We start from the raw sequence: 25,224 nt of genomic DNA on the forward strand, positions 1-25,224 counted from the left end.
GTTAAATTGAATTGATGATACTTTTGTTTTAAAGACATGACCGTTTGAAAGGGAGCGTCTATTTGTATGTTTCAGTGACAAAAACAAGTCAAGATGTACACTTGTAAAAATAGTTTAATGCATGTGATCCGGGGGCTAAATGGGTGAACATTGGTGCTGACATTATTGAAATGCAGTTCATTCATGATATATATATACGCCATGGTGGGGAAGTAAAAATTCTGATTCTGTCACATTATTGTATCGTGATCCTACAGACATGTTTCTATTCTTAGTCTGCGTCACACGATTAATCTAGAATTTATCAATATTAATAATAATAAAAAAGTCACACCAAAACAAAGACATACAAACACATCATACACAATTTCTAAACATCATCTCATCTAGTAGCCAGGGACAAAATACAGTATCATGATTTAAAAAAAAGACAAATCTTTCTGTACATGGTAATCTTGCTCAAACCAAAAGGGGGAAAACAGCAGATAAAACAAATTCAGAGAACAAAAACAATGTACAATTCACAGGTTTATTCGTGTGTTATGGTTACTTTGACTTCCTTCGTTTGGCCTGGGTGGGACTGGCTCCAGTGTTTGATTCTTGAAAGACGGTGGAAAGAAAAGGTAGATTAGACTCAATCTCAATCAGTCAACCAGCATTTGTGCTAAACGGTCTTGTGATTTACAGTGGATGTTTTCTGCTTTGAACCAATCCTTACAGAAAGGAACATCCATTATAAGAGCAATTTAATATATTATCCTCTCTCAAATAATTTTTTACACATATAATTTCTATATACATTTCTATTTTGCTACTTTTATATAAAAGAATCGTGTATGAACGGGTAGTTGACTACTTCTCCACTAGTCAGCGATGCTGGAAGCCATTGAGTGCTCGAGCGCATAACCACACCGCATACTTCACAACACACTCGTTTGTTTTAATGCACACCTGTGAGCCACGAAAGCTAATGTTGCATAATTTTGGAAGCTTGAAAATCAAAATTGTGTGAAATAAAATCATAATTGTGTGATATACACTCACCTAAAAGTTTATTAGGAACACCTGTTCAAGTTCTCATTAATGCAATTATCTAATCAACCAATCACATGGCAGTTGCTTCAATGCATTTAGGGCTGTGGTCCTGGTCAAGACAATCTCCTGAACTCCAAACTGAATGTCAGAATGGGAAAGAAAGGTGATTTAAGCAATTCTGAGCGTGGCATGGCTGTTGGTGCCAGACGGGCTGGTCTGAGTATTTCACAATCTGCTCAGTTACTGGGATTTTCACACACAACCATTTCTAGGATTTACAAAGAATGGTGTGAAAAGGGAAAATCATCCAGTATGCAGCAGTCCTGTGGGCGAAAATGCCTTTTTGATGCGAGAGGTCAGAGGAGAATGGGCCGACTGATTCAAGCTGATAGAAGAGCAACTTTGACTGAAATAACCACTCGTTACAACCGAGGTATGCAGCAAAGCATTTGTGAAGCCACAACACACACAACCTTGAGGCGGATGGGCTACAACAGCAGAAGACCCCACCGGGTACCACTCATCTCCACTACAAATAGGAAAAAGAGGCTACAATTTGCACAAGCTCACCAAAACTGGACAGTTGAAGACTGAAAAAATGTTGCCAGGTCTGATGAGTTTTGATTTCTGTTGAGACATTCAGATGATAGAGTCAGAATTTGGCGTAAACAGAATGAGAACATGGATCCATCATGCCTTGTTACCACTGTGCAGGCTGGTGGTGGTGGTGTAATGGTGTGGGGGATGTTTTTTTTTTTCTTGGCACACTTTAGGTCCTTTAGTGCCGATTGGGCATCGTTTAAATGCCACGGCCTACTTGAGCATTGTTTCTGACCATGTCCATCCCTTTATGACCACCATGTACCCATCCTCTGATGGCTGCTTCCAGCAGGATAATGCACCATGTCACAGCTCGAATCATTTCAAATTGGTTTCTTGAACATGACACATTGGTTTCATGAACATGAGTTCACTGAACTAAAATGGCCTCCACAGTCACCAGATCTCAACCCAATAGAGCATCTTTGGGATGTGGTGGAACGGGAGCTCCGTGCCCTGGATGTGCATCCCACAAATCTCCATCAACTGCAAGATGCTCTCCTATCAATATGGGCCAACATTTCTAAAGAATGCTTTCAGCACTTTGTTGAATCAATGCCACACAGAATTAAGGCAGTTCTGAAGGCGAAAGGGGGTCAAACACAGTATCAGTATGGGGTTCCTAATAATCCTTTAGGTGAGTGTAGAGTCAGAATTGTGTGATATTAAGTCTGAATTGCGATATAAAGTCAGAATTGTGTGATATAAAGTTGCAATTCTGAATTTATATTATAAATTCAGAATTGCATTGCAGAATTGCAGAATTGCATTTCCGAGTTCCTTGGCAGAAACAAGCTTCCATTCATAATACCTCTAAGCTAACTGTTAAAACATATTTGATCAATATAAAATATATGCTAATATAAAAAGATGCGGATGTTAAGGTTATAATGCTGTCAACTTACAAATGTTAAATGCAAAATATGTAACCTGTTATTTTAATATTTTTAACAATACTTGTAAGAGATGTTGACAGACTAATTTTTTTAACAAACCACTAATATTTTAAAACCCAATATTTGAGGCTGATTTCCATTTAGTTGACTAGAATGCCATCCTGTACCTTTTCCTATGTTAGAAGAGGCTGACCCTGGCCTAGCAGCTCTTTTTCTCTGTCCATTGTCGGATGCTTCCTCCTCAGGTTCCTTGTCTGTTCGTGAGCTCCGCCGACTAGGACCTTTTGCTTTCTCAGTGGTGGCCCTTGTATCCCTGGAATAGGGTTAAGAGATTAACCGAAACGTTCACAAGAGTACGGTCAGTTTGCAGTCGTACAGTCAGTTTTGTATGCTATTTACACTCAAATTTTCTTTGGGTTTGGAAATCAACTGTTCTCAATGGTCTTAACACTGAAGAGAGTTACCACATCTGTCCCCTGTACAACTGAGGAATTCATACTTGCTGTTTTTCCTCATCTACCACAGATAACGTCCGTCCTGTTCATGACCATATTTACTGAAATGGCCAGGCTGCCCCATGCACGGTCCCGTGCAGGGAATCTACAGGTCTGGTAAATACATACCTTGGGGCTAAGTTGACGGGCGTCTTTCTTTTCTTTGCCCATCTGTTATAGAAGTGGAAAAACAGCGGTAAACTGCTTTGATGCTGAACAACATTTTTTTCTCCTTTCCCATATTTGAGTACAGATCAAGGAAAAGAATGATTTCATGAATCATTCCATGATTATTAGTGTCATGAGGTGAGCTCATTCAGATTAACCAATAAAATTACTCTTTTTGATTGAAACACTGAAGCAACAAAAGTATAAAGCACATTCATTTTAAAATTCGGGTAAAAAATGCTCAAATGAAAATGGTGAAAAAGACATTGCAGGAGGTCAGACAGACATCACACATGAACAAGTATATAGCATATTGATGCAGAAACAGAATTACGCAACGCCTTACCCTTGTTCTGCTGCAGTGGTAACCCCTTGTCCTGTAAATAGAGACAAATTAAATTAGTTCAGTGTTAAACACTGTTTGTCAATAGTTTTTTCTATTTGTCAGCTTCAGGCGACATCCCTGGGAGTTGGTCTGAATCTAGCAGGTACAAAGCGGAGCAAAAAGCGTTGGTTCAGAAAACAAGAGAAATGATTTTGGTTGGATCCGGTCTTGATTACATGATCTTTAAATAGAGTAGCATAGACCAAAGGCCAAAGTATACTTCAGTTTTCATGTGCGTGCATACGTATGAATACAGTGCATTCATGTCAGAAATTTCATTATCAGCCTCATACGTGCACCTAATAGGGATGTAACCGTCAGGAAATTTTCCCACCGGTTAATCGTCAATTTTATCCCTTAAAACTCATCTTTGATCACCAAAAATTACATTTAATAAAAAAAAATCCTGTGAATTGTTTTTATTTATTTGTGCCCTGAACTAGCTTGAATGTAACTCTACACCCTTGCTTCATTTAATATATGCAGAACCGTCAATATGCAAATTAGCCCTGCCTCCACTCACTCACACCAGCTCAGAGATCCACTCTATCAACTTTACTGTAGTAAACGCTGCACAGTGGCAAGTGGAAATACTGGTTTAATTCAGCCATATACACTAGCTATTTATTTGTTGTAAAGTGTAATAATCATCTCAGAAAAAAATTAATTCTTCTGTCAGGCGCAGTTAAAGTAAAAACTGCCTGGGGCAATATACGCTGTGTCATTACTCCAACATTACCTTCATAACTTACGAAATAAAAAGTTAACCCTCAGAAAAATGAACTTTCCTCTCTTGTCAACATGAGCGCGGCGCGCGCCGTCACGTCATGTAAGGACGCACACTTAAAAGTAATCGGTCAGGTCGTTTACATGGAGAAAAATAGACTGTAAAAAAATTAATAACAAGTATGGAAGAGATTCAAGCTGTGCTTTTGCTGGTTATGTATAGGTTTACTAAAGAGGTAATTAACAACGACAGAAAAGAGCACTAGCATATTCAGAAAGCTTGTAAAGCTAGATTTAAAATGACAATGTATATTATTATCAGCTATTACGGACATTGCACGTGAGATGGCTGAGACGAAGGCGCGCCATCAGACAGAGAGGAAGACTGATATTTACTGAACGCAGAACGAACCTCGCAAAAGACTTTTAAAAATGCAGGTTGAAATAAAAGGCTTCGTGAGCTAAAGCAATCAGCATGTTCAGCACCCGAGTCCCGCCCTCGAAAGTTCCTGAACTTTAAAAAAGTACCACCTCGCGAGCAGGGCCGTTTGTAGGGGGAAATATTTACCCGGAACTTCATTTAGACCCTGGTTCCTGCGGTCTAAACACACCAAATACCACCCCAAAGTTCCTGGGTAAAGTTCCTGCGGTGGAACCAAATCGTCCACCATCGTCTTATCAGTCAGCTCGCCTTACTCTCGTCACGTGGGCAAATGATGTAACCGGTGTGTGTCTGAACACCGTGTAACACTGGTCTAAGCACCGACTATCACAGCAAGTCTAGCACCGAATTTATCTAAATGCATGAAATCGGTACAATCACATTCTGTGCCATTTCTCTTCAGAAGTGCCTGTGATCGTACGGATTTCATGCATTTAGATAAATTGGGTGCACAGACACTGGACAAAGAAAAAAACGGTCTAGTGTGAATGTGTTCAGCTGTATTCAAATACTAATCATGTGCTTAAAGGAAGTGTAAGATTGTGGCCAAAACTGGTACTGCAATCACTTTCAATTGACTGTAGAGCGGTGTATCCCCCTCCCCCTCCCCGAGATTGCCAGATTGGCTGCAGGATCAGCAGGAACGTTTGTAGATCTGCAGCTGTGGTAACTAGAGCCGATCTGGCAACCCGGATGCCCAAACACTACTGACTTCGGGATTGGTCGATAGCTGGAGGGTGGAGCTTCAGGCCAAAACACAACATGACAACATCAACATCAGTTGAGCTGCAACAACTTTTAAATGGCAATATCCTGGACGGACTATTGTTGTCAGTGATAGAACTATTTGAAATAAACATGATTTCTTAATGTCTAGTGACATATCAGGGCCATTTTATGATTCATTGAAATACATTTCTTATATACAGTTCCTTTAAAACCAAAGTATACTTTGGGCTTAAGGTAGTTCACATATTACTGCCATTCGCCTGACTTTTATTTGCATGGGTAAAAATAGATTTTAAAATAGAATTACCAGCTTGGTCACATGAAGCTTGGTCTTCTTGTGCAGCTTCAGGGTGAGCTGTATGGTTTACGTTAAATAAAATAAAGAATAACTAAGAATTAAAAAATCATTCATGTTTGACTAGACAGCTAATGAAATTACCTTTATTACCGTCAAGCGATTACCTGAGATGCTTGAAGCTTCAACAATTGCTTCCTTTGTTTCGGCGGAGTCAGGTGCACTAGTCTGCACCTGTGAAGAAGGCGGCTGTTCCACAGAGATTTTTGGGGATGTTGCTGTGGAGGATCCAGAAGATGTAGTGGAAGGTCCCGGAGCAGATGTAGCAACGGAAATCGCAGGCAAACTAGAGGGTGGTGAAGAATTAGCAACAGTACTAGACAGATGAAGCACTCCAGAGGTAGAGGCTGGGGGTGGCATATTAGACGTTAGAGTAGAAGTAAGGACTGGAGAAAGAGAGGGCACAGGTTCAGGAGAAGACACTTTTGGTGGAAGTGCAGACTGCGGAGCTATTGGAGCTGCTGGAACGGTCACTGGAGCAGAAGACTGAAGTGCAGATACCGTTTCAGATGTGACCACACAAGAAGCATGAGTTGTGGCAACATCCACTGTTTTTCCTGTTTGAGTGGCAGGGGCTCGCTCTTTCTTTTCATTGTCACTGCTTGAAGACATGGTGAGGGCAGTATTTTTGCTTACAACAGTCTGGACCGAACCAGACTGTTTGGCTAACATTGTTGTTGTGGACAGGGGACTTCTGCGGGTAACAGCTGTAGTACCTGGACTAGAGCAAGCAGGTGGAGAGGCTAAACGCTGTTGAAAGGGTGAGGGCATGCCAGAATGTAAAGATGACTGCCCAACAGGACTAGGTTTCGAGCCATTTGCATCAGAGACACTCTCCTGTTTTGGAACTCCAGGACTTGGCTGTTGAGGGGTTGGTACTACACTAACAGAGGAAGCATGGCTTACAGGTACTTGAACTTGAAGCTGCCCAATGACAGGGCGGCTCTGCTGAGTAGCAGCTATGCTGACAGCAGGCGAGTTTGTCGCCATAGGTGTTGATGCTGGTGCTGAGGGTGATGTAGTTGACACTGAGGTAGGAGTAAGCTGGATATTGGCAGAGACTATGGGACCAACCATTGTGACAGGCTGCGTCATGACGTTAGTACTTGATGGTACAGACGTAGCTTGAATTATTGAATACACAGGTCCTGTGATGAACTGGGGACGTGTTTGAGTAGGATTTTGTTGACGAACATCTGGAGATCTTATGTTTTTATTGGGAACTGCCAGAACCTTGGAAACAATAGCTGAAGGGACTACAGAAGCAGTGTTGGTAGCAGAGCTAATGGGATTGGAGGTTACAAAGACTGTGATCTGGTTTTGTTGAGATGGTGCTGATGAGATGGGCCTTTGCAAGACAGTTTGAGATGCATTTGAGATGGGTATAAGATTGTGACTTGAACTTACTGAAGGGTTGGGAATTGAAGTGAGGCTTAACAGCACAGCTTGGTTTGAACTAACACTTGATAAAGCATTGACAGACTGCAGGTTTGCACTGCTACTGGGAACAAAATTTGGACTTGATACTGAAGCAGATTTAGGTTTTTGATCCGTTTCACTTGTAGAGGTGCCCATGTTTGTGCTCTGTGAGACAACAGGATTAGATTGGTTCTCCTGAGCTAGTGGAGCATGAGGGCTGAGTTTCTGCACAGGCTCTCCACCCACTTGAGGAATATTTTGAGATTTCATTGACAAAGATGGGGCACCTGCATTGTCCAACAGTTGATTCAGAGATGTTGGAGCATCTCTAAATGCTGGCGATACAGCAGAGCCATGGTCATGGTGTGGTGTTGTCCGAGGTTGTTGTTTAAGGTCAGCACGCTGTTCAACCAAATTGTTAGGCTCTTGCCGTTTGGGATCCTGAGACTGCACTCTAGGGCTTGCCATTTTAGGTGCAGACTGCTCTCTAAACTGAACTTGCTGATGCTGCTCTGGTTGTGTAGCCAGTACCTGTCCATCTCTAACTGTTTCAGCACTGGCCGGTACGGTTTTCATAGAATTTAAACTCTGCTGAGATTCTCCAGGTCCTGTTGAAGGTAAAGATGCAGAGGTAGTTGGGGGCACTGAATTGGGACTAACCATCATGTTCTGTTGACTAACCATGATTTGCTGCTGATGTGGAGGTGATGTCAATGAAGATTTGGCACCCTTCTGTCTTCCTGGGCTTGGAGTGGCAGCTTTTTTATTTGAAGCAGGGCTGGATCGTCGACTATTACTAGGACTAGCCCTTTTAGCTTGCCCAACACCAGTCTGTTTGTCTTGTTTTCCTCCAGAGCTTACTATGCCACCACCTGACGGATAAGACTGTGGGCCATTATTGTTGCCACTGGTATTATTGTTGACAGGAAGAGCTGCTAAGCTTGGTGGAGCCTGACCAATTGCTTTAAGGGTGGTTGGGTTAAGACCTTGTTGATCAAAGCCTCGATTAAGGTTTGGCTGCCGCGGTGGCAGAGGAATGTTAATTTTTGGAGGGAAAAGACCAGCAATAGAGGCATTCAGTCTCTCAGGGGACAGATTTATTTCAGAGGGTTCAGTACTAGGTGGACGGTTGGTTGGAGTTAAAGGGTGGTGATATGGTCGGGGACTGGCTCGGTTAGGGGTTTTAGGGCGGGAACTTTGGGAAGTTGCAGGAGCACTGGGAAAGTGAATATTATGCGAGCCAGCCATTGCTGCCACTTGCTGTGACTGCTGTTGGGGACTTGCTCCAGGCTGGTGGGGCACTGATAAAGGCACAGATTTCATTAAATGAGTATTAGGACCTTGGTTGGGAATCATTGGTTGATTTCCATTTCCTGACTGTTGACCAATTTCAAGAGGTCCCCGGTCCTGCAAGCTCTGGTTTCCAGGGGATTCCTCTGGTGGTGTTGGTTGTCCAACCTCTGAAAGTGGTGTCCTTCTCGCTGGTCCAGTGAGAGCTGGATTCACCATGAGTGGCATGCCTCTAGCTTTATCAGGAGAAGGTGGGACACCTCCATGCCCTTGAAGATCAATCATTACAGGCATGTTGCCTGACTGAGATACAGGCATTCTCTGAGATGGATCATTGGGATTGACTAAACCCTTAGGCATGTGCCCACCCTGCTGTAATGGCATTCGATTCTTAGCTTCTTGTTGCATTTTAAGCATCATCATCATTTGTTGTTGCTGCTGCTGCTGATGTTGTTGTTGTTGTTGCTGTTGCTGCTGTGTTTGTTGCTGCTGCTGTTGTGGCTGTGACTGCAGTTGTTGTTGGAGGTGTTGTGGTGGCTGTTGTTGTTGTTGCATCTGCATTGATTGTTGTGAATGAATCTGGGTCTGGACATGATGGGGTCCTTGTGATGTTCCAGCTTGACCTTGAGGACCCTGCATACTCTGCATTTGCATTTGTTGCTGTTGCATTTGCTGCTGCTGAATTTGTTGATGCTGTTGTTGCATCTGTTGCTGTTGCATTTGTTGCTGCTGTATTTGTTGCTGCTGCTGTTGTAACTGCTGCTGCTGTTGCATTTGCTGCTGCTGCTGTTGCTGTTGCATTTGCTGCTGTTGCATTTGCTGCTGCTGCTGCTGTTGCATTTGCTGCTGCATCTGTTGCTGCTGTTGCGGGGGCATAAACTGCATTGGCATTTGCTGTAATACCCTTTGATCTCCAGTCTGACCAGGCAGACCTAAAAATAAAATAAAATGCAAGTAAATAAAATAATTGTGCAAAAACAATCCATCATCAAACAAGAGAGCAGGGTTCCTACAGGTTTCTTCAAGTTAAATTCAAGTCTTTTAAAGTTCCCATGGCATGAAATAAAAATTTTATGAGGTTTTTCAACATTATTATGAGTTCCCCTAGCCTGAATATTGTCCCCAAGTGGCTAAAAAATTTTGATCGGTGTAAACCGAGTTCAGGCTGTCTTTCTCTGCCTTTGAGAAACTGAGAGCTCAGACGAGCTAATCTTGAATTCTCCTGTTATAATGTCAAAACAGCAAAGGCTTCCTCCTCTTCCTCTGCTTTGCCCGCCCAGAGAATTAGTAGAGAATGGAGTCAGTTTATCAGTCGCCTCAGCACAGGCTTTACCACACGGATTCGACAGCACCGCCACAAACAGTGAGTAGCAGTGTTCATTAATGCCTGATCTGGGATCAGTGAGTTCTGATGTGTAGCTAATCATTCAAGTTCACACAGACTTTCTTTCTAGATCGTTTAAAACTGTCCGTCCCGGCGCTGGCCGTCTTGATGCATCAGTGAATCAAGCCAGTAACTAAAACCATCAACTTCACGTCATTTCTGTAAGCAGCATGAAACTAATTTGTTATTTAAATGATTAAACTACAGAGAGCGATTAAAGAACACTCTTTATAATGTTCAGATCGGTCAATCACACATTTGAATGATGCTGCTCTAGTAATTATGCTCAACAGAAGCTCTTACTGTATTCATGTCAATGGCGTGCTTGTTGTTAGCTGTGGTGAAAGCATTTTGTGAGAGAAATACCGTTGCAAAGTTCATTAGTGTTTATTCAGAGCTCTCAGATACAAACAAAATAAACTCATGCTCTCAAAAACTCGGTACAATAACACTTCCTCGGCAATCTTTCCCCAGCTCTCCGTCTCTGTCTGGACTGGCAGTGCTGCTCGTGCCTCACTAAGCCACGCCCCCTCCGCACATAAATTTGAAATGAGTATGTACACTAGAGGTCTTCACGGGGCACCCGAGACCCGTGGACTCGGGATCCGACCCGGGATCCGACCCGGGACCCGTACGAATTCGGGTCTATTTTTTAAATGGTCAGCCGGGTCCGGGTCGGGTCCTAATCTATTACTTCGGTTCCCGGGTCTGCTAATGTTGTAGCCTATGTAATTCGTCAATCGGACTCGGAGAACACCTGGCCGTGAGAGTCAGCGCGGCTTGTGTGTTTTGTGTAACTTACAAATTGCTAAATTAGGATAAGAAAAGTGTGAGCCGGCAAATGAGGTTTAGAAATACACAACAACAAAAACACAAGCGCGCTCTCTCTCTCTCTCGCGCGCGCGCTCTCTCAGCCGTTTAGAAAGCGGACAGATTTAATGCATGTGCGCGATAATAATGTACTCAAGAATTTATTTCAAATCAGCAACAAGACCTCAGGTGAACTGTCACATAAATGTTTTCTGTGATGCTCAAATTGCGTAAAAAAGGCTCATATTTCAGGTTGCTCCAGCTGACGCACGAGTGCAGTCTCAAGCGCGTCATGTTTCTATGGCAACCCGAGCTTCCGCAATGACTGTAATGACTTTAAAAATAATATGAATGAACCGTCTTGTTTAATCTTAAAGTTCTGCTCGTCAGACTTGGCTCAGAGAGATTATGGCAAATAAATAATGGTAACGCAAGCGGCCATGGCACTAAACGAGCAATAGTTATTAGATCAAAAGGGCAAACAGTCAAAGTTATTATGCGAATTAACTCATAAATCCGTCGCTGTGAAATAAAGTTGACTTTTACAGCTGAAATGATGAGTGAATTAAGCATGCTTGGAACAATTACAGAGGAATATTGTAATACATCACAATCAAGGTACAAGGAAGGGAGACAACAGCTATATATCGTTAGGTAGGCTGACTGAGACAAAGTTATTTTTCGCAGCTTGTTCATTAACTTGTTAACAGCAGTATATTGTGTAATATGAGACAATCGGGTCGGGTCTGTGTCTTCCTGGCGGGTTCGGTTCCAGCTATCAAATAATAGACGGGTCCATGTCGGTTCCGGGTAATATATTTTTGGCATTTTTCGGATCTGCACGGGTCCGGGTCCAGTTTTTGAAATAATAGACGGGTCCGGGTCGGATCTGTGTTGAACATTGCGGGTCTCTTCGGGTTCGGGTGCAAATTTTTGGACCCGTGAAGACCTCTAATGTACACATCTCATTTCAAATGCAAAGATGTCAGCCAATCACAGCAGTGGGTGTTTTCACTGTAGACTCACAACAGACATGGGACCTTTAAAGACCTTTTTAAGACAGTTTATATAAAAAATGAATACCCATTTCACATCCCCACCAGCAAAGTAAAACGAATATTTTCGCACTTCTCCTTTGCTTGAGATCTGTGTTGTGTTGCAGTCTATGGTTGTGGTGCTGTAACACGTGATCTTCATTTACTGAAGGCATCAAGTGTTCGCAGTATTTTGTACTGTGACCCAGGACTGCGTTGCGTTCGCAATTATTGTTTCTCCCACTCTATTTATACTACAATATTTACTCAAAATAATTGTGGTTGACAAATGAAACTTTTGAGGTAAAATACAATACAGAGAAATTATATACAGCACAATTTTTAAGACCCAGACATCAAAATTCAAGACTTTTGAAAGTCTTTTTAAAGTATCATTTCCAATGCTTTTAAGACCCTGCAGGAACCCTGAGAGAGATTTGATTTCCTTTTTTCTGTTTACCTGGTCGATTTGCAAATTCAGAATGTTTGGGGTTCGGGTCAAGGCCAGCCCCTTGATCACTTCCCAGCCCTTGCATCTCTACTTCCTCCATTCCATGAGGCACTGAATCCAGCCCACTAAGACAGAGATGGATCAACTTTGTGGTTATTTACAACATTCCAACAAAATCTAAAAAATCCATTTACTCTGCTTCAGTGTTAAAGATAAATAAATAAGATTAGCACTTACCACAGACCATCAGCAGACTGTTGTCCTTCTCCTACTTTTGGCTTTTTCTTACGAGGAGGTTTTTTCTTTTTAGGCTTAGCCTGGTTAGCAGCAGCCCCACCTGCTCCTTGCTTCCCACCAGGACCAAACTGGCTGGCAGAAATATCACTTTGGAGAAGATTTACTAACAAGGGACTGGTTAATGTCACATCCTTGTTTACCTGAAATCCTGCTTGCCCACATTGGCCTCCTATTTGCATCTGACCAGCAAACGGAGGATTGAAGGGCATGCCATGACCAGGAAAATGGCCATTGCCAACCTGTAAATGTTGAGAACTCCCCAACATACCCTGCTGTTGCTGCTGATTCTGCAGGTCTGGGACCATCTGTTGGCCAATATCAGCGTTTCCACCACCATCTCCAAGCTGATGCTGAAGCTGCTGACCAGCCTGTTGCTGCTGTAGCATCACTTGCTGTTGTTGTTGCTTTTGCTGAAGCTGTTGTTGTACTAAATGGTGATTTCCTGGAAGTCGCATTTGAGGTGCATGAATGCCTAATGCTTGGTTGGGGTTGCCATTTATAGGAATTTGTTGGGACTGTTGTTGTACCATTTGCTGATGGGCTTGCTGCTGTAGCTGGGGTTGCTGCTGTAGCTGTTGTTGTTGCATTTGTGACTGTTGTGGCTGTTGGTGTTGCAGTTGTAGTTGCTGCTGTTGTAACTGTTGTTGCTGTAGCTGCTGTTGCTGTAGCTGCTGCTGTTGTTGCAAATGAGCCAATTGTTGTTGTTGTTGTGGAGTCATCTGTTGCTGAGTCATCTGTTGCTGACCCATCTGAGATTGAAACTGTGGCAAATTGCCTTGAATGTTGGGTGAAGGACCTCTCATCATTTGGCCTGGCATTACCCCAGGCGGACCTTTTGGCCTCTGTATCTGACTAGCTACAATGTGCTCCATCATAGCATTTTGCTGCTGCTGCTGTTGTTGTTGTTGCTGCTGCTGAAGCAATAATGCCTGATGATTCTGTCCTCCACCGTGTTGGTTTTGGTTCTGCATGATCCCTTGACCCTGTGGTGGCATCATTTGCTTGGGAGGAGTCATTCCTCGTTGCCCAGCATTCACTGGTCTGGACAGGACAGTCTGGCCCCCAGTTTGGCTTTGTGCCATTTGACTTTGTGAGGAAACTATAGCCTGTGTTTGATGTTGAGTCTGTGGTGCACCCATCATTTGAGTCTGAAGACCTTGCTGAGGTTGCCCCATACTTCCCCCTGAGGTGGTGCCTGGGGGCTGGGCTGCCATGTTAGTGTGGTGGGCCATCCCAGCACCTTGAAGGGGATTTGACTGCATGTGGTTTTGCGCTGAGGCTGAAGACTGGACACCTATGGAAAGATTTTCAGAGGTGATGAAAACGAATCAAAGTTGCGTCGATAGAAAGTGGACATTACTTCAAATTCCAATAGCACAAAAGCAAATTAAAACAATCCACTTTACATGTGCACATCTTACCAGTGCTTGCCACACTCTGATTATTTTGTAATTGGGGTGTACTACCTGCTCCAGTGGTAGTAACCTGTCCTTGTGCAAAGTTATGATTAACAGGAGCATTTGGGAACCCCATTGGCATTCGTTTGGGCATACCTGCAAAAAAAACAACATTTATTCAAATACATGCAGCCAAATAAAAAACAATATAATATCACTTTTACATTAAACAGCGTCATCCATAAATGAAAATGAAGTCATTAATGACTCACCCGAATGTCGTGGATTGAAAACAAACACGGAAGAGAAGACAATGCTGAATAAAGTCGTAGGTATTGTTATTTTGGGACCAAAATGTATTTTCATCCCACAGCCCCACCACGGCTAAAAATGTATTTTAAGAGATTCTAATTAACCCACTGATGTCCCATATGGACTACTTTGATGATGTTTTTATTCCCTTTCTGGTCTTTCTGGACATGGGCAGTATAGTGTGCATATGGTTTCAATGGAGAGACAGAAAGCTCTCGGACTAAATATAATATCTTAAACTGTGTCTGAAGATGAACAGAAGTCTTATGGGTGTGCAACAGCATTAGGGTGAGGAGTTAATGACAATATTTTAATTTTTGGGTGAACTAACCCTTTAAAACATACCTCCCATACCACCTTGAGAAACCTGTCCATGTTGTGGAATGCCCATAAAGCCTCCTTGCTGGCCCATCACAGCTCTACCTGGAGATCCAACACCTTGTGGGAACCCTTGGGGGGTTGTGGGACGTGGACCAAGTTGCCCCTGTCCCTGTCCCATCATTGGGGGAGTCCCAGGTGAGCCCTGTTGGAAAGGAGATGACGACGAACCAGGGGACTTTGCTGCAAGATTGCCTTGCGTGGCAGAGGAAGGAGGCAGAGGTGCTCTTGAGACAACTACGCCTGGTGCTCCCTGAGGGCCTTTGGGCTGAGGGGTTACAAACTGGTTTGCCCCGGTCTGCTGCTGCTGCTGCTGCTGTTGCAACTGAAGCGGTGTCATTGCACTGAAAACCTGTCCAGCCTGCTGGCTTCCAAATGGATATGGTGGTGGCGGATGATTGGGCGTCTGAACCGATGCCAAAGAGGGTTGACGCTGCCCCATTTGTGGCTGTGGGGGGGCTTTCCTCCAACCTGGTCCCATAGGACCCTGGACAGGTGGTGGTTGGAGAACCCCAGAGGGCAACTGGTTCCAGCCAGGGGGAACAGGCATCTGGTTAGAGGGGTTGAAAGGACCACGTGCAGCGCTTAGTTGAGCCAGCTGAACCTGCTGTTGCTGGTGCTGCTGCTGTTGTTGTTGCTGAAGTTGCTGTAGGGCTGCTGGATTTAACTGTCGATTTGCTTGCATGGCTTGTATGTGATGTCCCTGTGGGCCTAAGCTGCCGAGTGGAACATGTCCCACTTGAGGATGCTGAAGTTGCTGCTGCTGCTGCTGCAAGGCCAGCCCTGACAGCATAGGATCCATTGTGTCTGAAAAAGAAAGTGAAAGATGAAATGAGAACATTTGATCAAGGACTTGATCAAGTCAGTCACACTAGTGACCCAAAATATTTTTAGTGATAAATAGTTGCACTGTAAAGCCTTGTGGTGTTCCAGTGGTGGTGTAACTAACTGCATTTACCTTTGTAGGGCAGTTTTGAGCATAAAAATAGAGGTCTTATCATTGAATTAACAAATGGCTTTCGGATGTTTGAAGCATTACCTGTCTGTGAAGGTGGTCTTGGTGCTCTTGGTTGCATCGGTCCAGCACTATTTACCATTCCCTGTGGTGCCATATTAGCCCCAGGAGGCATCATGGACACCGAAGGGTTATTCATTCGCATCCCAGCTGAAACAACAAACATTTCTTCAGCATGCATTTGCCTAATGAAATTTCAGTCATCCTGAAGACACACCTTAAGTCCCAATTCGCATACTATCCATACTCAATAGTATTCGAAATAAGAATTAGTCTGTCCCAAATCGTAGTATGCAGAAAAGAGTATTCCAAAGATACCCGGATGGTTTACTATTTCCGGTCCGAAATCGAAGTGCGGATCTTTTGGGTGACCAATTATCAGTATTTAACCTGACAAAAATATATTTATTCATTGTTCAGTGGAGGATTTGAACTGTGTGATGATTGACAGCAGTTTAAACGCTGATGGGATGCTCGTAAAAGCGACAGAGTCCGTTACAGATGAAGTAGTAACTTATGTCCGAAAGCTTGCATACTCTTCTGCTAAACACTCAAAAGTATATACTTTTTGTTCACAAAAAGAGTACATACTTTTAGGACGTAGTACAAGTAGGCGAACTGGGATGCAGCACTTGATTAGTTTGTTCAGATGTGTTTGATTAGGGCTTAGATTAGACGCCGGACCTCTAGTAGACTGTTGCTGCGTCCCAATTCGCCTACTTATACTACGTCCTAAAAGTATGTACTCTTTTTGTGAACAAAAAATATATACTTTTGGAGTGTGTAGCAGAAGAGTATGCAAGCTTTCGGACGTAAGTTACTACTTCGTCATCTTTAACGGACTCTGTTGCTTAGTTACGAGCATCCCATCAGCGTTTAAACTGCTGTCAATCCTCACACAGTTCAAATCCTCCACCTTCAGTTTAATCTCCTGCGTACCGGAGAGAAATGTAGCCACTCGCTGATCTGCCGTGTGTGTGTCTTTAATGCAGAGACTCCCCTCATGTGTTTGCAGTTTAAAAATAATGATGCTTTTAAAAGTTAATGGCCAAACGCGTCATTATAAAAGTGCTCAATGCTGCTTCAGGTGAATTATAATGTGGACAACACTGAATAAATATATTTTTGTCAGGTTAAATACTGATAGTTGGTCACTCAAACCCCTTTATCTAAACCGCTCTACTTAACCGTCAGACTCGCACACCCTTCATGTTTGTAGTTTTTTAACTCTTTTTATCCGCCTTTGTAGTTCTAATCGAATCCTCGTCCGGCTCGCAGTGGGTTGTGGGTAATTTCAGATGTTAGAGAGCGCGTCAATCCGCACTTCGAATTCCGGACCGGAAATAGTAAAGCATCCGGGTATCTTTGGAAAACTCTTTTCAACATACTACGATTTGGGACAAACTAATTCTATTTTCAAATACTATTTAGGATGGCTAGTATGCGAATTGGGACGTGTTAAGATAAGCACTTGTGCATAATTACCCTGGCCCGGCTGCATGGGGAAGCCAACATCCATTCTCATCTGACCAGGTGCACCAAGGGGTCCGTTCACCCTTACTTCTTGACTTCGGCTCTGTCCAACCGCAACATTGATAGCACCTTCACCTGTATGAACCCATCAGACCAATCAACACATTTGCTGATTGTAGAACAAAGGCTTAAAATCACACGTAAGCCCTATTCCGACGGTAATTGTTTCTCGTGGAGTCGTAAGGTATTTTTATCATTTACAGGGGCTAGTCTGTGATTTTATTGCCGTCCGCAATCCAGAATATCAGTATTTTTCTCCCACCACCTGCATTAAAATCCCCGGTCGAATGACTAAAAACAGGAGTGTTTTTAGACAAACACCAAGGCTGTGTGGTGATTAAACTGCCGTCCGAATCCACATCTGAGTTTTCAAGAATCGCTTCAAAATTAACAGTTTATATCCTTTTTGACCCCTGCAGAGCACCGTATCGTTGCGCTTCACTGTAATTCGGATGCATTTTAAAGATCTAAAGCCTACACTTTTACTACTGAAATGCTGGAAAGTATTTACAAGAATAATCTTTCGTCACCGATCAAAAGAGTGGAGAAAGAAAGAGACGAGGAGAAAAACATAAACATTTAAAAATGAGCTGTTATTACAGCAGTAACTAATGTTATATAGGTTCAATTTGCAGATCTGTAATAACTTATTTCCGCTTTTTCCACATTTTTATTTAACAGGAGATTTAAATAATAAATAATTTCCTATAATTATACTAAATGTGATTTTATTCTTATTATTCCAAGCATATGACATTTTTTAAAGCAGACGATCATTTGACTGACCACATGAGCAGTGTCCCCATGTGCGGAGGATCACAAAACTCGCTCCTCCACCGCAAATAAATCACCATCCAAATGCACGAGTTTATCATCAATGTGCTACACAAATGTATTTTTACGGACGTCCACATGAGAAACAATTACCGTCCAAATAGGGCGTTTTATGTAATTACAAATATACAAAGAGCCAATAAGGTCAAAGGCGGCAATCGGGCCGCTGGGAAACACGCTGGTCTGAGCATGCACCTGCATTGCGCGTGGCTTGGCTGAGCAGAACGTACCTTCAATCTGCACAGACAGGATGCCCAGATCCCGCAGCTGCTGCTGGTTGTTTTGAGCCAGGAGGCGCAGTCGCTCAGCTGCCTCTCTGGGGATGTTGAACGTGACACGCACGCTGTTCCACGGCTCCACACGCTCAGGCTCAAGCTTCTTAGTACCTTCATGGAGAACAGGAGAAATAAGTTTAATCAATGTCTTGTTAGCTTTAACAATACAAGAAATAAAACTGCACCCATCAAGCAATATTATGAAAAAGAACCGAAAGAGCCATTCCACATACTAAACACCGAGCAAAGACAGCATTCGAAGGGTTAGTTCACCCAAAAATGTAAATTCTGTCATTAATTCCTCTCCCTAATGTGGTTGGACGCTCGTCAGACCTCCGTTCATCTTCAGACACAGATGAAGATATTAGTGTTGAAATCCGATGGCTCATTCGTTGACACCAATGTCTTGGTGATTGTGATTCATAACGGTTCGAAACTTTGTTTTGAAATCGGCCCATCACTATAGAAGTCGTTATTTAGCACAAAAACTGTTCTCGTCTTTTCATAAAATGATTGTAGAGCCGCTGTAGTGAGATGGGCTTTGTAACGCCGTCTTTAGTGCCTTTATGGGTCTTGAGAGAGGAAATGACATTGGTGTCAATGAAGGCCTTTCTGAGCCATCGGATTTCAACACTAATATCTTCATCTGTGTCTGAAGATGAACGGAGGTCTGACGAGCGTCCAACCACATTAGGGAGAGGAATTAATGACAGAATTTACATTTTTGGGTGAACTAACCCTTTAAATCTAATGTATAGATCTTGGCCGAAATGTCATTTTTTCAGTAGCAACATATGAATATTAAATCAAAGTTTCAAGCCAAATCTTAACCTAGTAAGAGCATATCAGGCATCCCGTTTAAGATGTTTTCCAGCTTCTCCTGAAAGTCCTCATCATTCATGTTCCCTTTGAAAGCAACATAGATTGTGGAGTTCGTGGTAGGGCTGTGGGAGCCATCGTCTCCATCTTCCACTCCGGAGTCATGATCCGTGAGCGAGGCGGCTCGAGGTGATTGAGCGTCCTGGGACAGCTCAGACGAGCCGTGCTGATGCGCCATAGCCCTCGCCAAAAGAGCTGTGTGGCCTCTGGAGACGGAGACACTGCTAAAAGAGAAAAAACAAGGTTTGTCACCATCCATGAGAAAACCATCAAATTAAAAGCAATAATATACTTTACTTTGACTACACCAAAGTTCTAAAAAGTTTGGGATAAGTTTGGGATCAGTTTGGGATAAGGCATGGACTCATTACATTTATCAAAATTAGCAGTTCAGGGCTCCAGACTGCCACCAAATGGTACGTCTCATACTCAAAACGCTATTGGCTTGAGATTGTCGTCATTCTTTGAGTATTTAATAGTGATACAGTGAAAATTTGCATGTTGATTTACGTGTGCACCCCTACATTTTCTGGTTGTACCCATAAAATGTTCAGTTGGGGGCCACTGTGCTCCTAGCAAAAAACGTTAGTCTGGAGCCCTCTCCAGTTAAGACATTTATACGGTTACCAAATATTTCTATCCTATGTAAATGCTTTTTAAATTTCTATTAGTCAAAAAAATCCAGATTTTTTTTTATCATGGCTTCCACAAAAATATTTAAGCATATTTAAACTGTTTTTAACATTTATAATAATCAGACATGTTTCTTGAGCATCAAATCACCATATTAGAATGATTTCTGAAGGATCATGTGACACTATGCTGAAATTTAGCTTTGATCACAGGAATAAAATCCCATTTTACAAAACATTCACATAGAAAACTGTTTATTTTAAATTGTAATACAAACTCGATTCCAAAAAAGTTGAGACACTACAAATTGTGAATAAAAACTGAATGCAATAATGTGGAAGTTTCAAATTTCAAGATTTTATTCAGAATACAACATAGATGATATATCAAATATTTAAACTGAGAAAATGTATAATCTTAAGGGAAAAATAAGTTGATTTTAAGTTTCATGGCATCAACACATCTTAAAAAAGTTGGGACAAGTCCATGTTTATCACTGTGTGGCATCCTCTCTTCTTTTAATAACAGTCTGCAAACGTCTGGGGACTGAGGAGACAAGCTGCTCAAGTTTAGGAATAGGAATGCTGTCCCATTCTTGTCTAATACAGGCTTCTAGTTGCTCAGCTGTCTTAGGTCTTCTTTGTCGCATCTTCCTCTTTATGATGCGCCAAATGTTTTCTAATGGGTGAAAGATCTGGACTGCAGGCTGGCCATTTCAGGACCCGGATCCTTCTTCTACGCAGCCATGATGTTGTAACTGATGCAGTATGTGGTCTGGCATTGTCATGGTGGAAAATGCAAAGTCTTCCCTGTGAGAGACGACGTCTGGATGGGAGCAAATGTTCTTCTAGAACTTGGATATATCTTTCAGCATTGATGGTGTCTTTCATGTTACCAGTTGACCTTACAAGTTGCAAATTGGTCCTTCGGCTGTTCCTTATGTGTACATTTAACATTTCCAGCCACTTATTGCTATCTGTCCGAACTTTTTTGGAATGTGTAGCTCTCATGAAATCCAAAATGAGCCAATATTTGGCGTGACAATTCAAAATGTCTCACTTTCAACATTGTATCTATATTCTATTTTGAATAAAATGTTTATGAGATTTATAAATTATTGCATTACTTTTTTTTTCACAATTTGTACAAGTGTTCCAACTTTTTTGGAATCGGGTTTGTAATATTTCACTGTTTTTACTTTACTTTACTTTAGTCCCATTCACACTTCCAGTGACACACAGCAAAAAAACAACATGATCCTACTGTTAGGGAGTCGACTCTAAATTTCTCTCCTCTCTGAATAAGAATCGACCCTTGTTGATGACCACTTTGCCATGTCCGAATTTGCTCCCTTGCTCACTGATTCTCTAATCCTATGAAGGGAGGAATTCAAACACTGACATATTACACCATGCGTCAGAGCTGGAAGTGTCACAGAAACAACTGTCAAGCATTTATGCTGCATGTAGCTTACTATAGAAACAAATTCCAGTCATATTAACTTTAGTTTGTAATTATAAAAACCTTCATGTCAGCTTTGTAGAGTTTGATATATGAATGCAATAAATATTAGGATTTCCATGTAAACAAATTGTGTTAATAATAATTACAAATAAATAACAAAAAAAATCATTAATAACAAATGAAGAGAGACTATATTGCCAAAACTATTGGGACACTCCTCCAAATCATTGAATTCAGGTGTTCAATCACTTCCATGGCCACAGGTGTATAAATCAAGCACTAGGCATGCAGACGCTTCTACAGACATTAGTGTAAGAATGGGTCGCTCTCAGGAGCTCAGTGAACTCAAGCGTCGTACCGGTATAGGTTGCCACTAGGTGTGTGCCATCATACCGTCCACGATAATACCAGTATACATTTTTACATGATAAAAAAAATGTGTCATACCGTGATATCACTGATATAGCAACACAATGATGTATGGTGCATTTACTTTCCCTAGAGCATAGAAATCAGTGAAGCATTGGAATCGGGATCTTCTCTGGCTATCACCAGACCGAGCTCAATTTAAGACTGAACATTGGTCTGGGGAGTCTGATCTGTATTTTCTACTGCACAAGAGGAGTGATCAATGGGCATAGTTCAAATAACTCTGTACACAATTGGATAGTCCTTCAACCAATCAGACCACAAGAGGCATGCCAGGTGGATAAGCCAGTCTGTGATTGGTTCCCGCTAAAGTGCGACAGAAGCAGTAGAAATTAATATACAGGTTTCCAGACTGAGCTGCAGGGCAAAATTTACCAATGATCCCTAGTGTTTTGTTTTGTATGTAAAGTTGCAAAAAAAATCATTAAAAAAAGGGGTTAAATAAAACAGTTCAGTAATGCAGTTATAATTGTCCAAACCAGAAATAAAAAGGCACCCCAAAATTCACTTTTTTACAGGGTATTTGAACATCAATGCATGTTGGTAAAACGCTCTATAATGGTAAAAATCCACCTAGTCCTTTTTTCTTTTTTTTTTAATCCCCATAAACCATAAGCAGGGTCACAGAACAAGCCATTTGGACCCTGCCGTATTAGCATAGACCCCGCCCTCAGAAAGCTGGACACAGTCCGCCATGGGCATCTCCTCACTAGAGCATTAAGCAGCATTCAAAAGGCCTGTAGATTAATCGCACGATTAAAAAATACTGCCCTTACTCTGTGTAGTAACTTATTTTGCACATAATGTTGGCTATAGCACAGACATACCCTTATGAAAATTAGCCATGGTTCTATTAGATTGTAAAACCATGTTTTAGCATATTGACTACCATTTGTATAACCACACAAATACCATACAGTTAAACTATGGATTGAAGCAAAACTAGGGTTGATATGTGGTCACCATGGAATAACTACAATAACAAATAACCCTGTTTTTTTATTATTATTATTCATTTGGTTCATTTGTTTTATTTGTTGTAAAACCAAGGTTCATTTTTGTAAGTTCATAGCACTCAGCCGACACGCGAGTTTGAAGGACAGCATTGGGCAGGATGGAGAATAAGGTGTTTTGGCAGTAAAAAAAAAGACGTTTTTTAGTGTTATTCACACCCAGTGCAGATCGAGTGCCTTGTTGGCAAGTGCTATTCGCACTAGCTCCACCTAACAATGCCTGGCTGTGACAAACATTATAAAAAACACAGTTAATTTAATGTCTTTATATTAGCGCAGTCAGTCCACGATCCACGTGGGGTTCGAATCCGCCTTTTGCAGAGCTTGCTCTTCTCTCATCATGAATCACATCGGAAAGGCATTTACTTTCAATAAAAATGCAGAAAATGTTCTAAATGTAGACATAAAGTGTCTAATGAAATGTTTAATAATAATAAAAGCATTCATTGGGTAGGGTTAGGTGTAGGGAGTGCTTTTATTGTCCCTTTACTGCAGCGTCCATTTAATAAATTTCAACAAATATAATCATTTATACTCTGTTATTATTGCATCCTGTTAATGTACAACAATACTGAGGTGCAAACAGTATGTATCTGTCAAAATAAAGTATGCATTTCATGTAATTACTATTTATATTGCAAAACTGCTACTTTTATACGGTGTAAATAGAATATATGACTCTTTTCACTTAGTAAATAGCATATACAGCTATTTGCACTTATTATGTATTATAGCCACTGCCTTCTTTATTTGATTAATCGGAAAAAAAATCATCCATCCAACTAATCGATTATCAAAATATAATCATTAGTTGCAGCCCTAGTTGTTACTTTTCGTTTTGTTTTAAGAAATAATACACGATTATGCAAGACTACTCCTAGGTTTGATGATTATTTTAATGAGGTGTTTTCCTGCATTATGATATCACCACATATGTACAAATTGCAATTAAGATTTTTTTTTTTTTAAATGAATCCATGCCATTCACACCAAACCGAAAATGAAAATGGTAGAACTTCATAAAGTATTTCATAATACACAAACAAAGCAAGAGTGAAGATTAGTTATACCCAGTTATGTAATTTAATACTACAAGAATAACCAGCCTTATAAAAGTAGTGTGGCGAGCAACACTAATAGTTACCATAGGTTTTTTGGTTAGTGCACCCAAGACTACACAAAGTTTCTTTATAAAAATAACATCTTATCAACACAGAGAAACAACACTGATACTTTAAGATGATAACTCTTCATAATGAGATGTCAAATACTGGCATGAGCTGCCTTTAGAAATACTGAGAGGGGTTCAACTGCAAACTGACCACACAACACCTGACACACATCTAACACACAACACCTGACAAACATCTGACACACAACACCTAGTGCGTTATCCTCCTCGCACTTATTGATGAAATCACTCAAGAGCTTCAAATGGGTTTATTTCTCTAGCATTAGCATTAGCAATATCAAAACAAAGACAAACCACATCACTTAAGCGCAAGACAAACAGCACAACATTATACCGACTTTAAAGCTCGTATCTGTTAGGTGCAGTCCCAACACCCACAGCGTAACGAACACCTGCGTTATTATAATGAGTTTACCTGACTCCGGCTAACACATTAGCTGTTACACAAACACATTCAGCCTCTCTGCTCACTCTCACACTCCTATACGGCTGTTCCTCCCCGTGCACTGCACACATTCACAAGTTAATGTCACACTAGTGTTCCTATAAGGCATTAAAGCGTTAAAATCTCACCGTTGTCAGTCCATCAGGAGTGGTTTTACTGCAGTAAACAGGGATATGCTAGCAGACGCTAACGGCGCGTTCTCGAGGAGGCTGTGCACGTAAGATCGGCGTTTTGCGCGCGCCCGAGCTGCATGGGGCCGCGCGCTCGTGCCCGCTCTCTGTCCGGTAACGCAAGAGCGGGGTTGACCACTAAAATATAATGACAGAAAGATCACCAGCACACAACACGGGTGACCGAAGGGGCGGGCGTAGATGACCGGAAGTGAACAGTCGCGCGCAAGATTAGCACAGGTTCCGCTTCAAGAATGTATTTAAAGATAAAACGTTAACCTGTTTTTCCCTTTCTTTTCTTTTTTGGAGTAGTTTCTAACGTTAGCTACTTTGAATATATTTCGGTTTAAATCTTAATTTAGAATTTCAGTTTAATACATTATGAAATAAAGAAATATCTTGCTAACCTCAGCTTTCTGATAATACAAGCACACTTTTCTCATCAAAAGTTTTCCTACTTTTTTATGTTATGATCTTATTTCATATCTTTTTACTGTATTTTTGTAATAATGCATGGGAATAATCTTCTTAATTCAGTTTGTGACGTTTTATGTTCAGTGAGGCTTAACTGTGTCTGTGGGGCCCTTTTATTAAAGAAATATTTATATCTACCGGTATACTATTCTTTCTAGTGATTGATAGCCAAGCAATTCATGTAAATTCAAAGCCCTGATTATAGGAGGCACAGGACAGGAGCACCACGAAAAATAAAGCTGCAAGCAGCAATTATTGGGGCCAGG

At 41.6% G+C, this 25,224-nt stretch overlaps 1 protein-coding gene across 6 annotated transcripts; it reads right to left on the reverse strand.

Moving 5' to 3' along the window:
- Positions 1-96: 96 nt before the first annotated feature.
- ncoa6 (nuclear receptor coactivator 6) lies at positions 97-24,695 on the reverse strand. 6 transcript variants are annotated; one of them, XM_067446927.1, is made up of 15 exons: positions 24,443-24,694; positions 19,091-19,359; positions 18,215-18,370; positions 17,103-17,225; positions 15,642-15,767; positions 14,570-15,409; positions 13,937-14,068; positions 12,456-13,809; positions 12,228-12,343; positions 5,938-9,471; positions 5,783-5,830; positions 3,540-3,570; positions 3,155-3,196; positions 2,699-2,844; positions 97-599 (listed from the first exon to the last, which is right to left on the reverse strand). In XM_067446927.1, exons 2-15 carry the CDS (start codon positions 19,314-19,316, stop codon positions 547-549), a joined length of 6,927 nt encoding a protein of 2,308 aa, XP_067303028.1. In that variant the 5' UTR covers positions 19,317-19,359; positions 24,443-24,694; the 3' UTR covers positions 97-546. The 6 variants fall into 6 exon arrangements, with proteins under 6 accessions (XP_067303028.1, XP_067303030.1, XP_067303027.1 ...); XM_067446929.1 differs by having other exon boundaries at positions 13,982-14,068; positions 19,091-19,362; XM_067446926.1 differs by having other exon boundaries at positions 19,091-19,362; positions 24,443-24,693.
- Positions 24,696-25,224: the final 529 nt, after the last annotated feature.

The sequence above is a fragment of the Pseudorasbora parva genome, chromosome 6 (genome assembly GCF_024679245.1).
Source record: "Pseudorasbora parva isolate DD20220531a chromosome 6, ASM2467924v1, whole genome shotgun sequence".
Taxonomy (NCBI): Eukaryota; Metazoa; Chordata; class Actinopteri; order Cypriniformes; family Gobionidae; genus Pseudorasbora; species Pseudorasbora parva.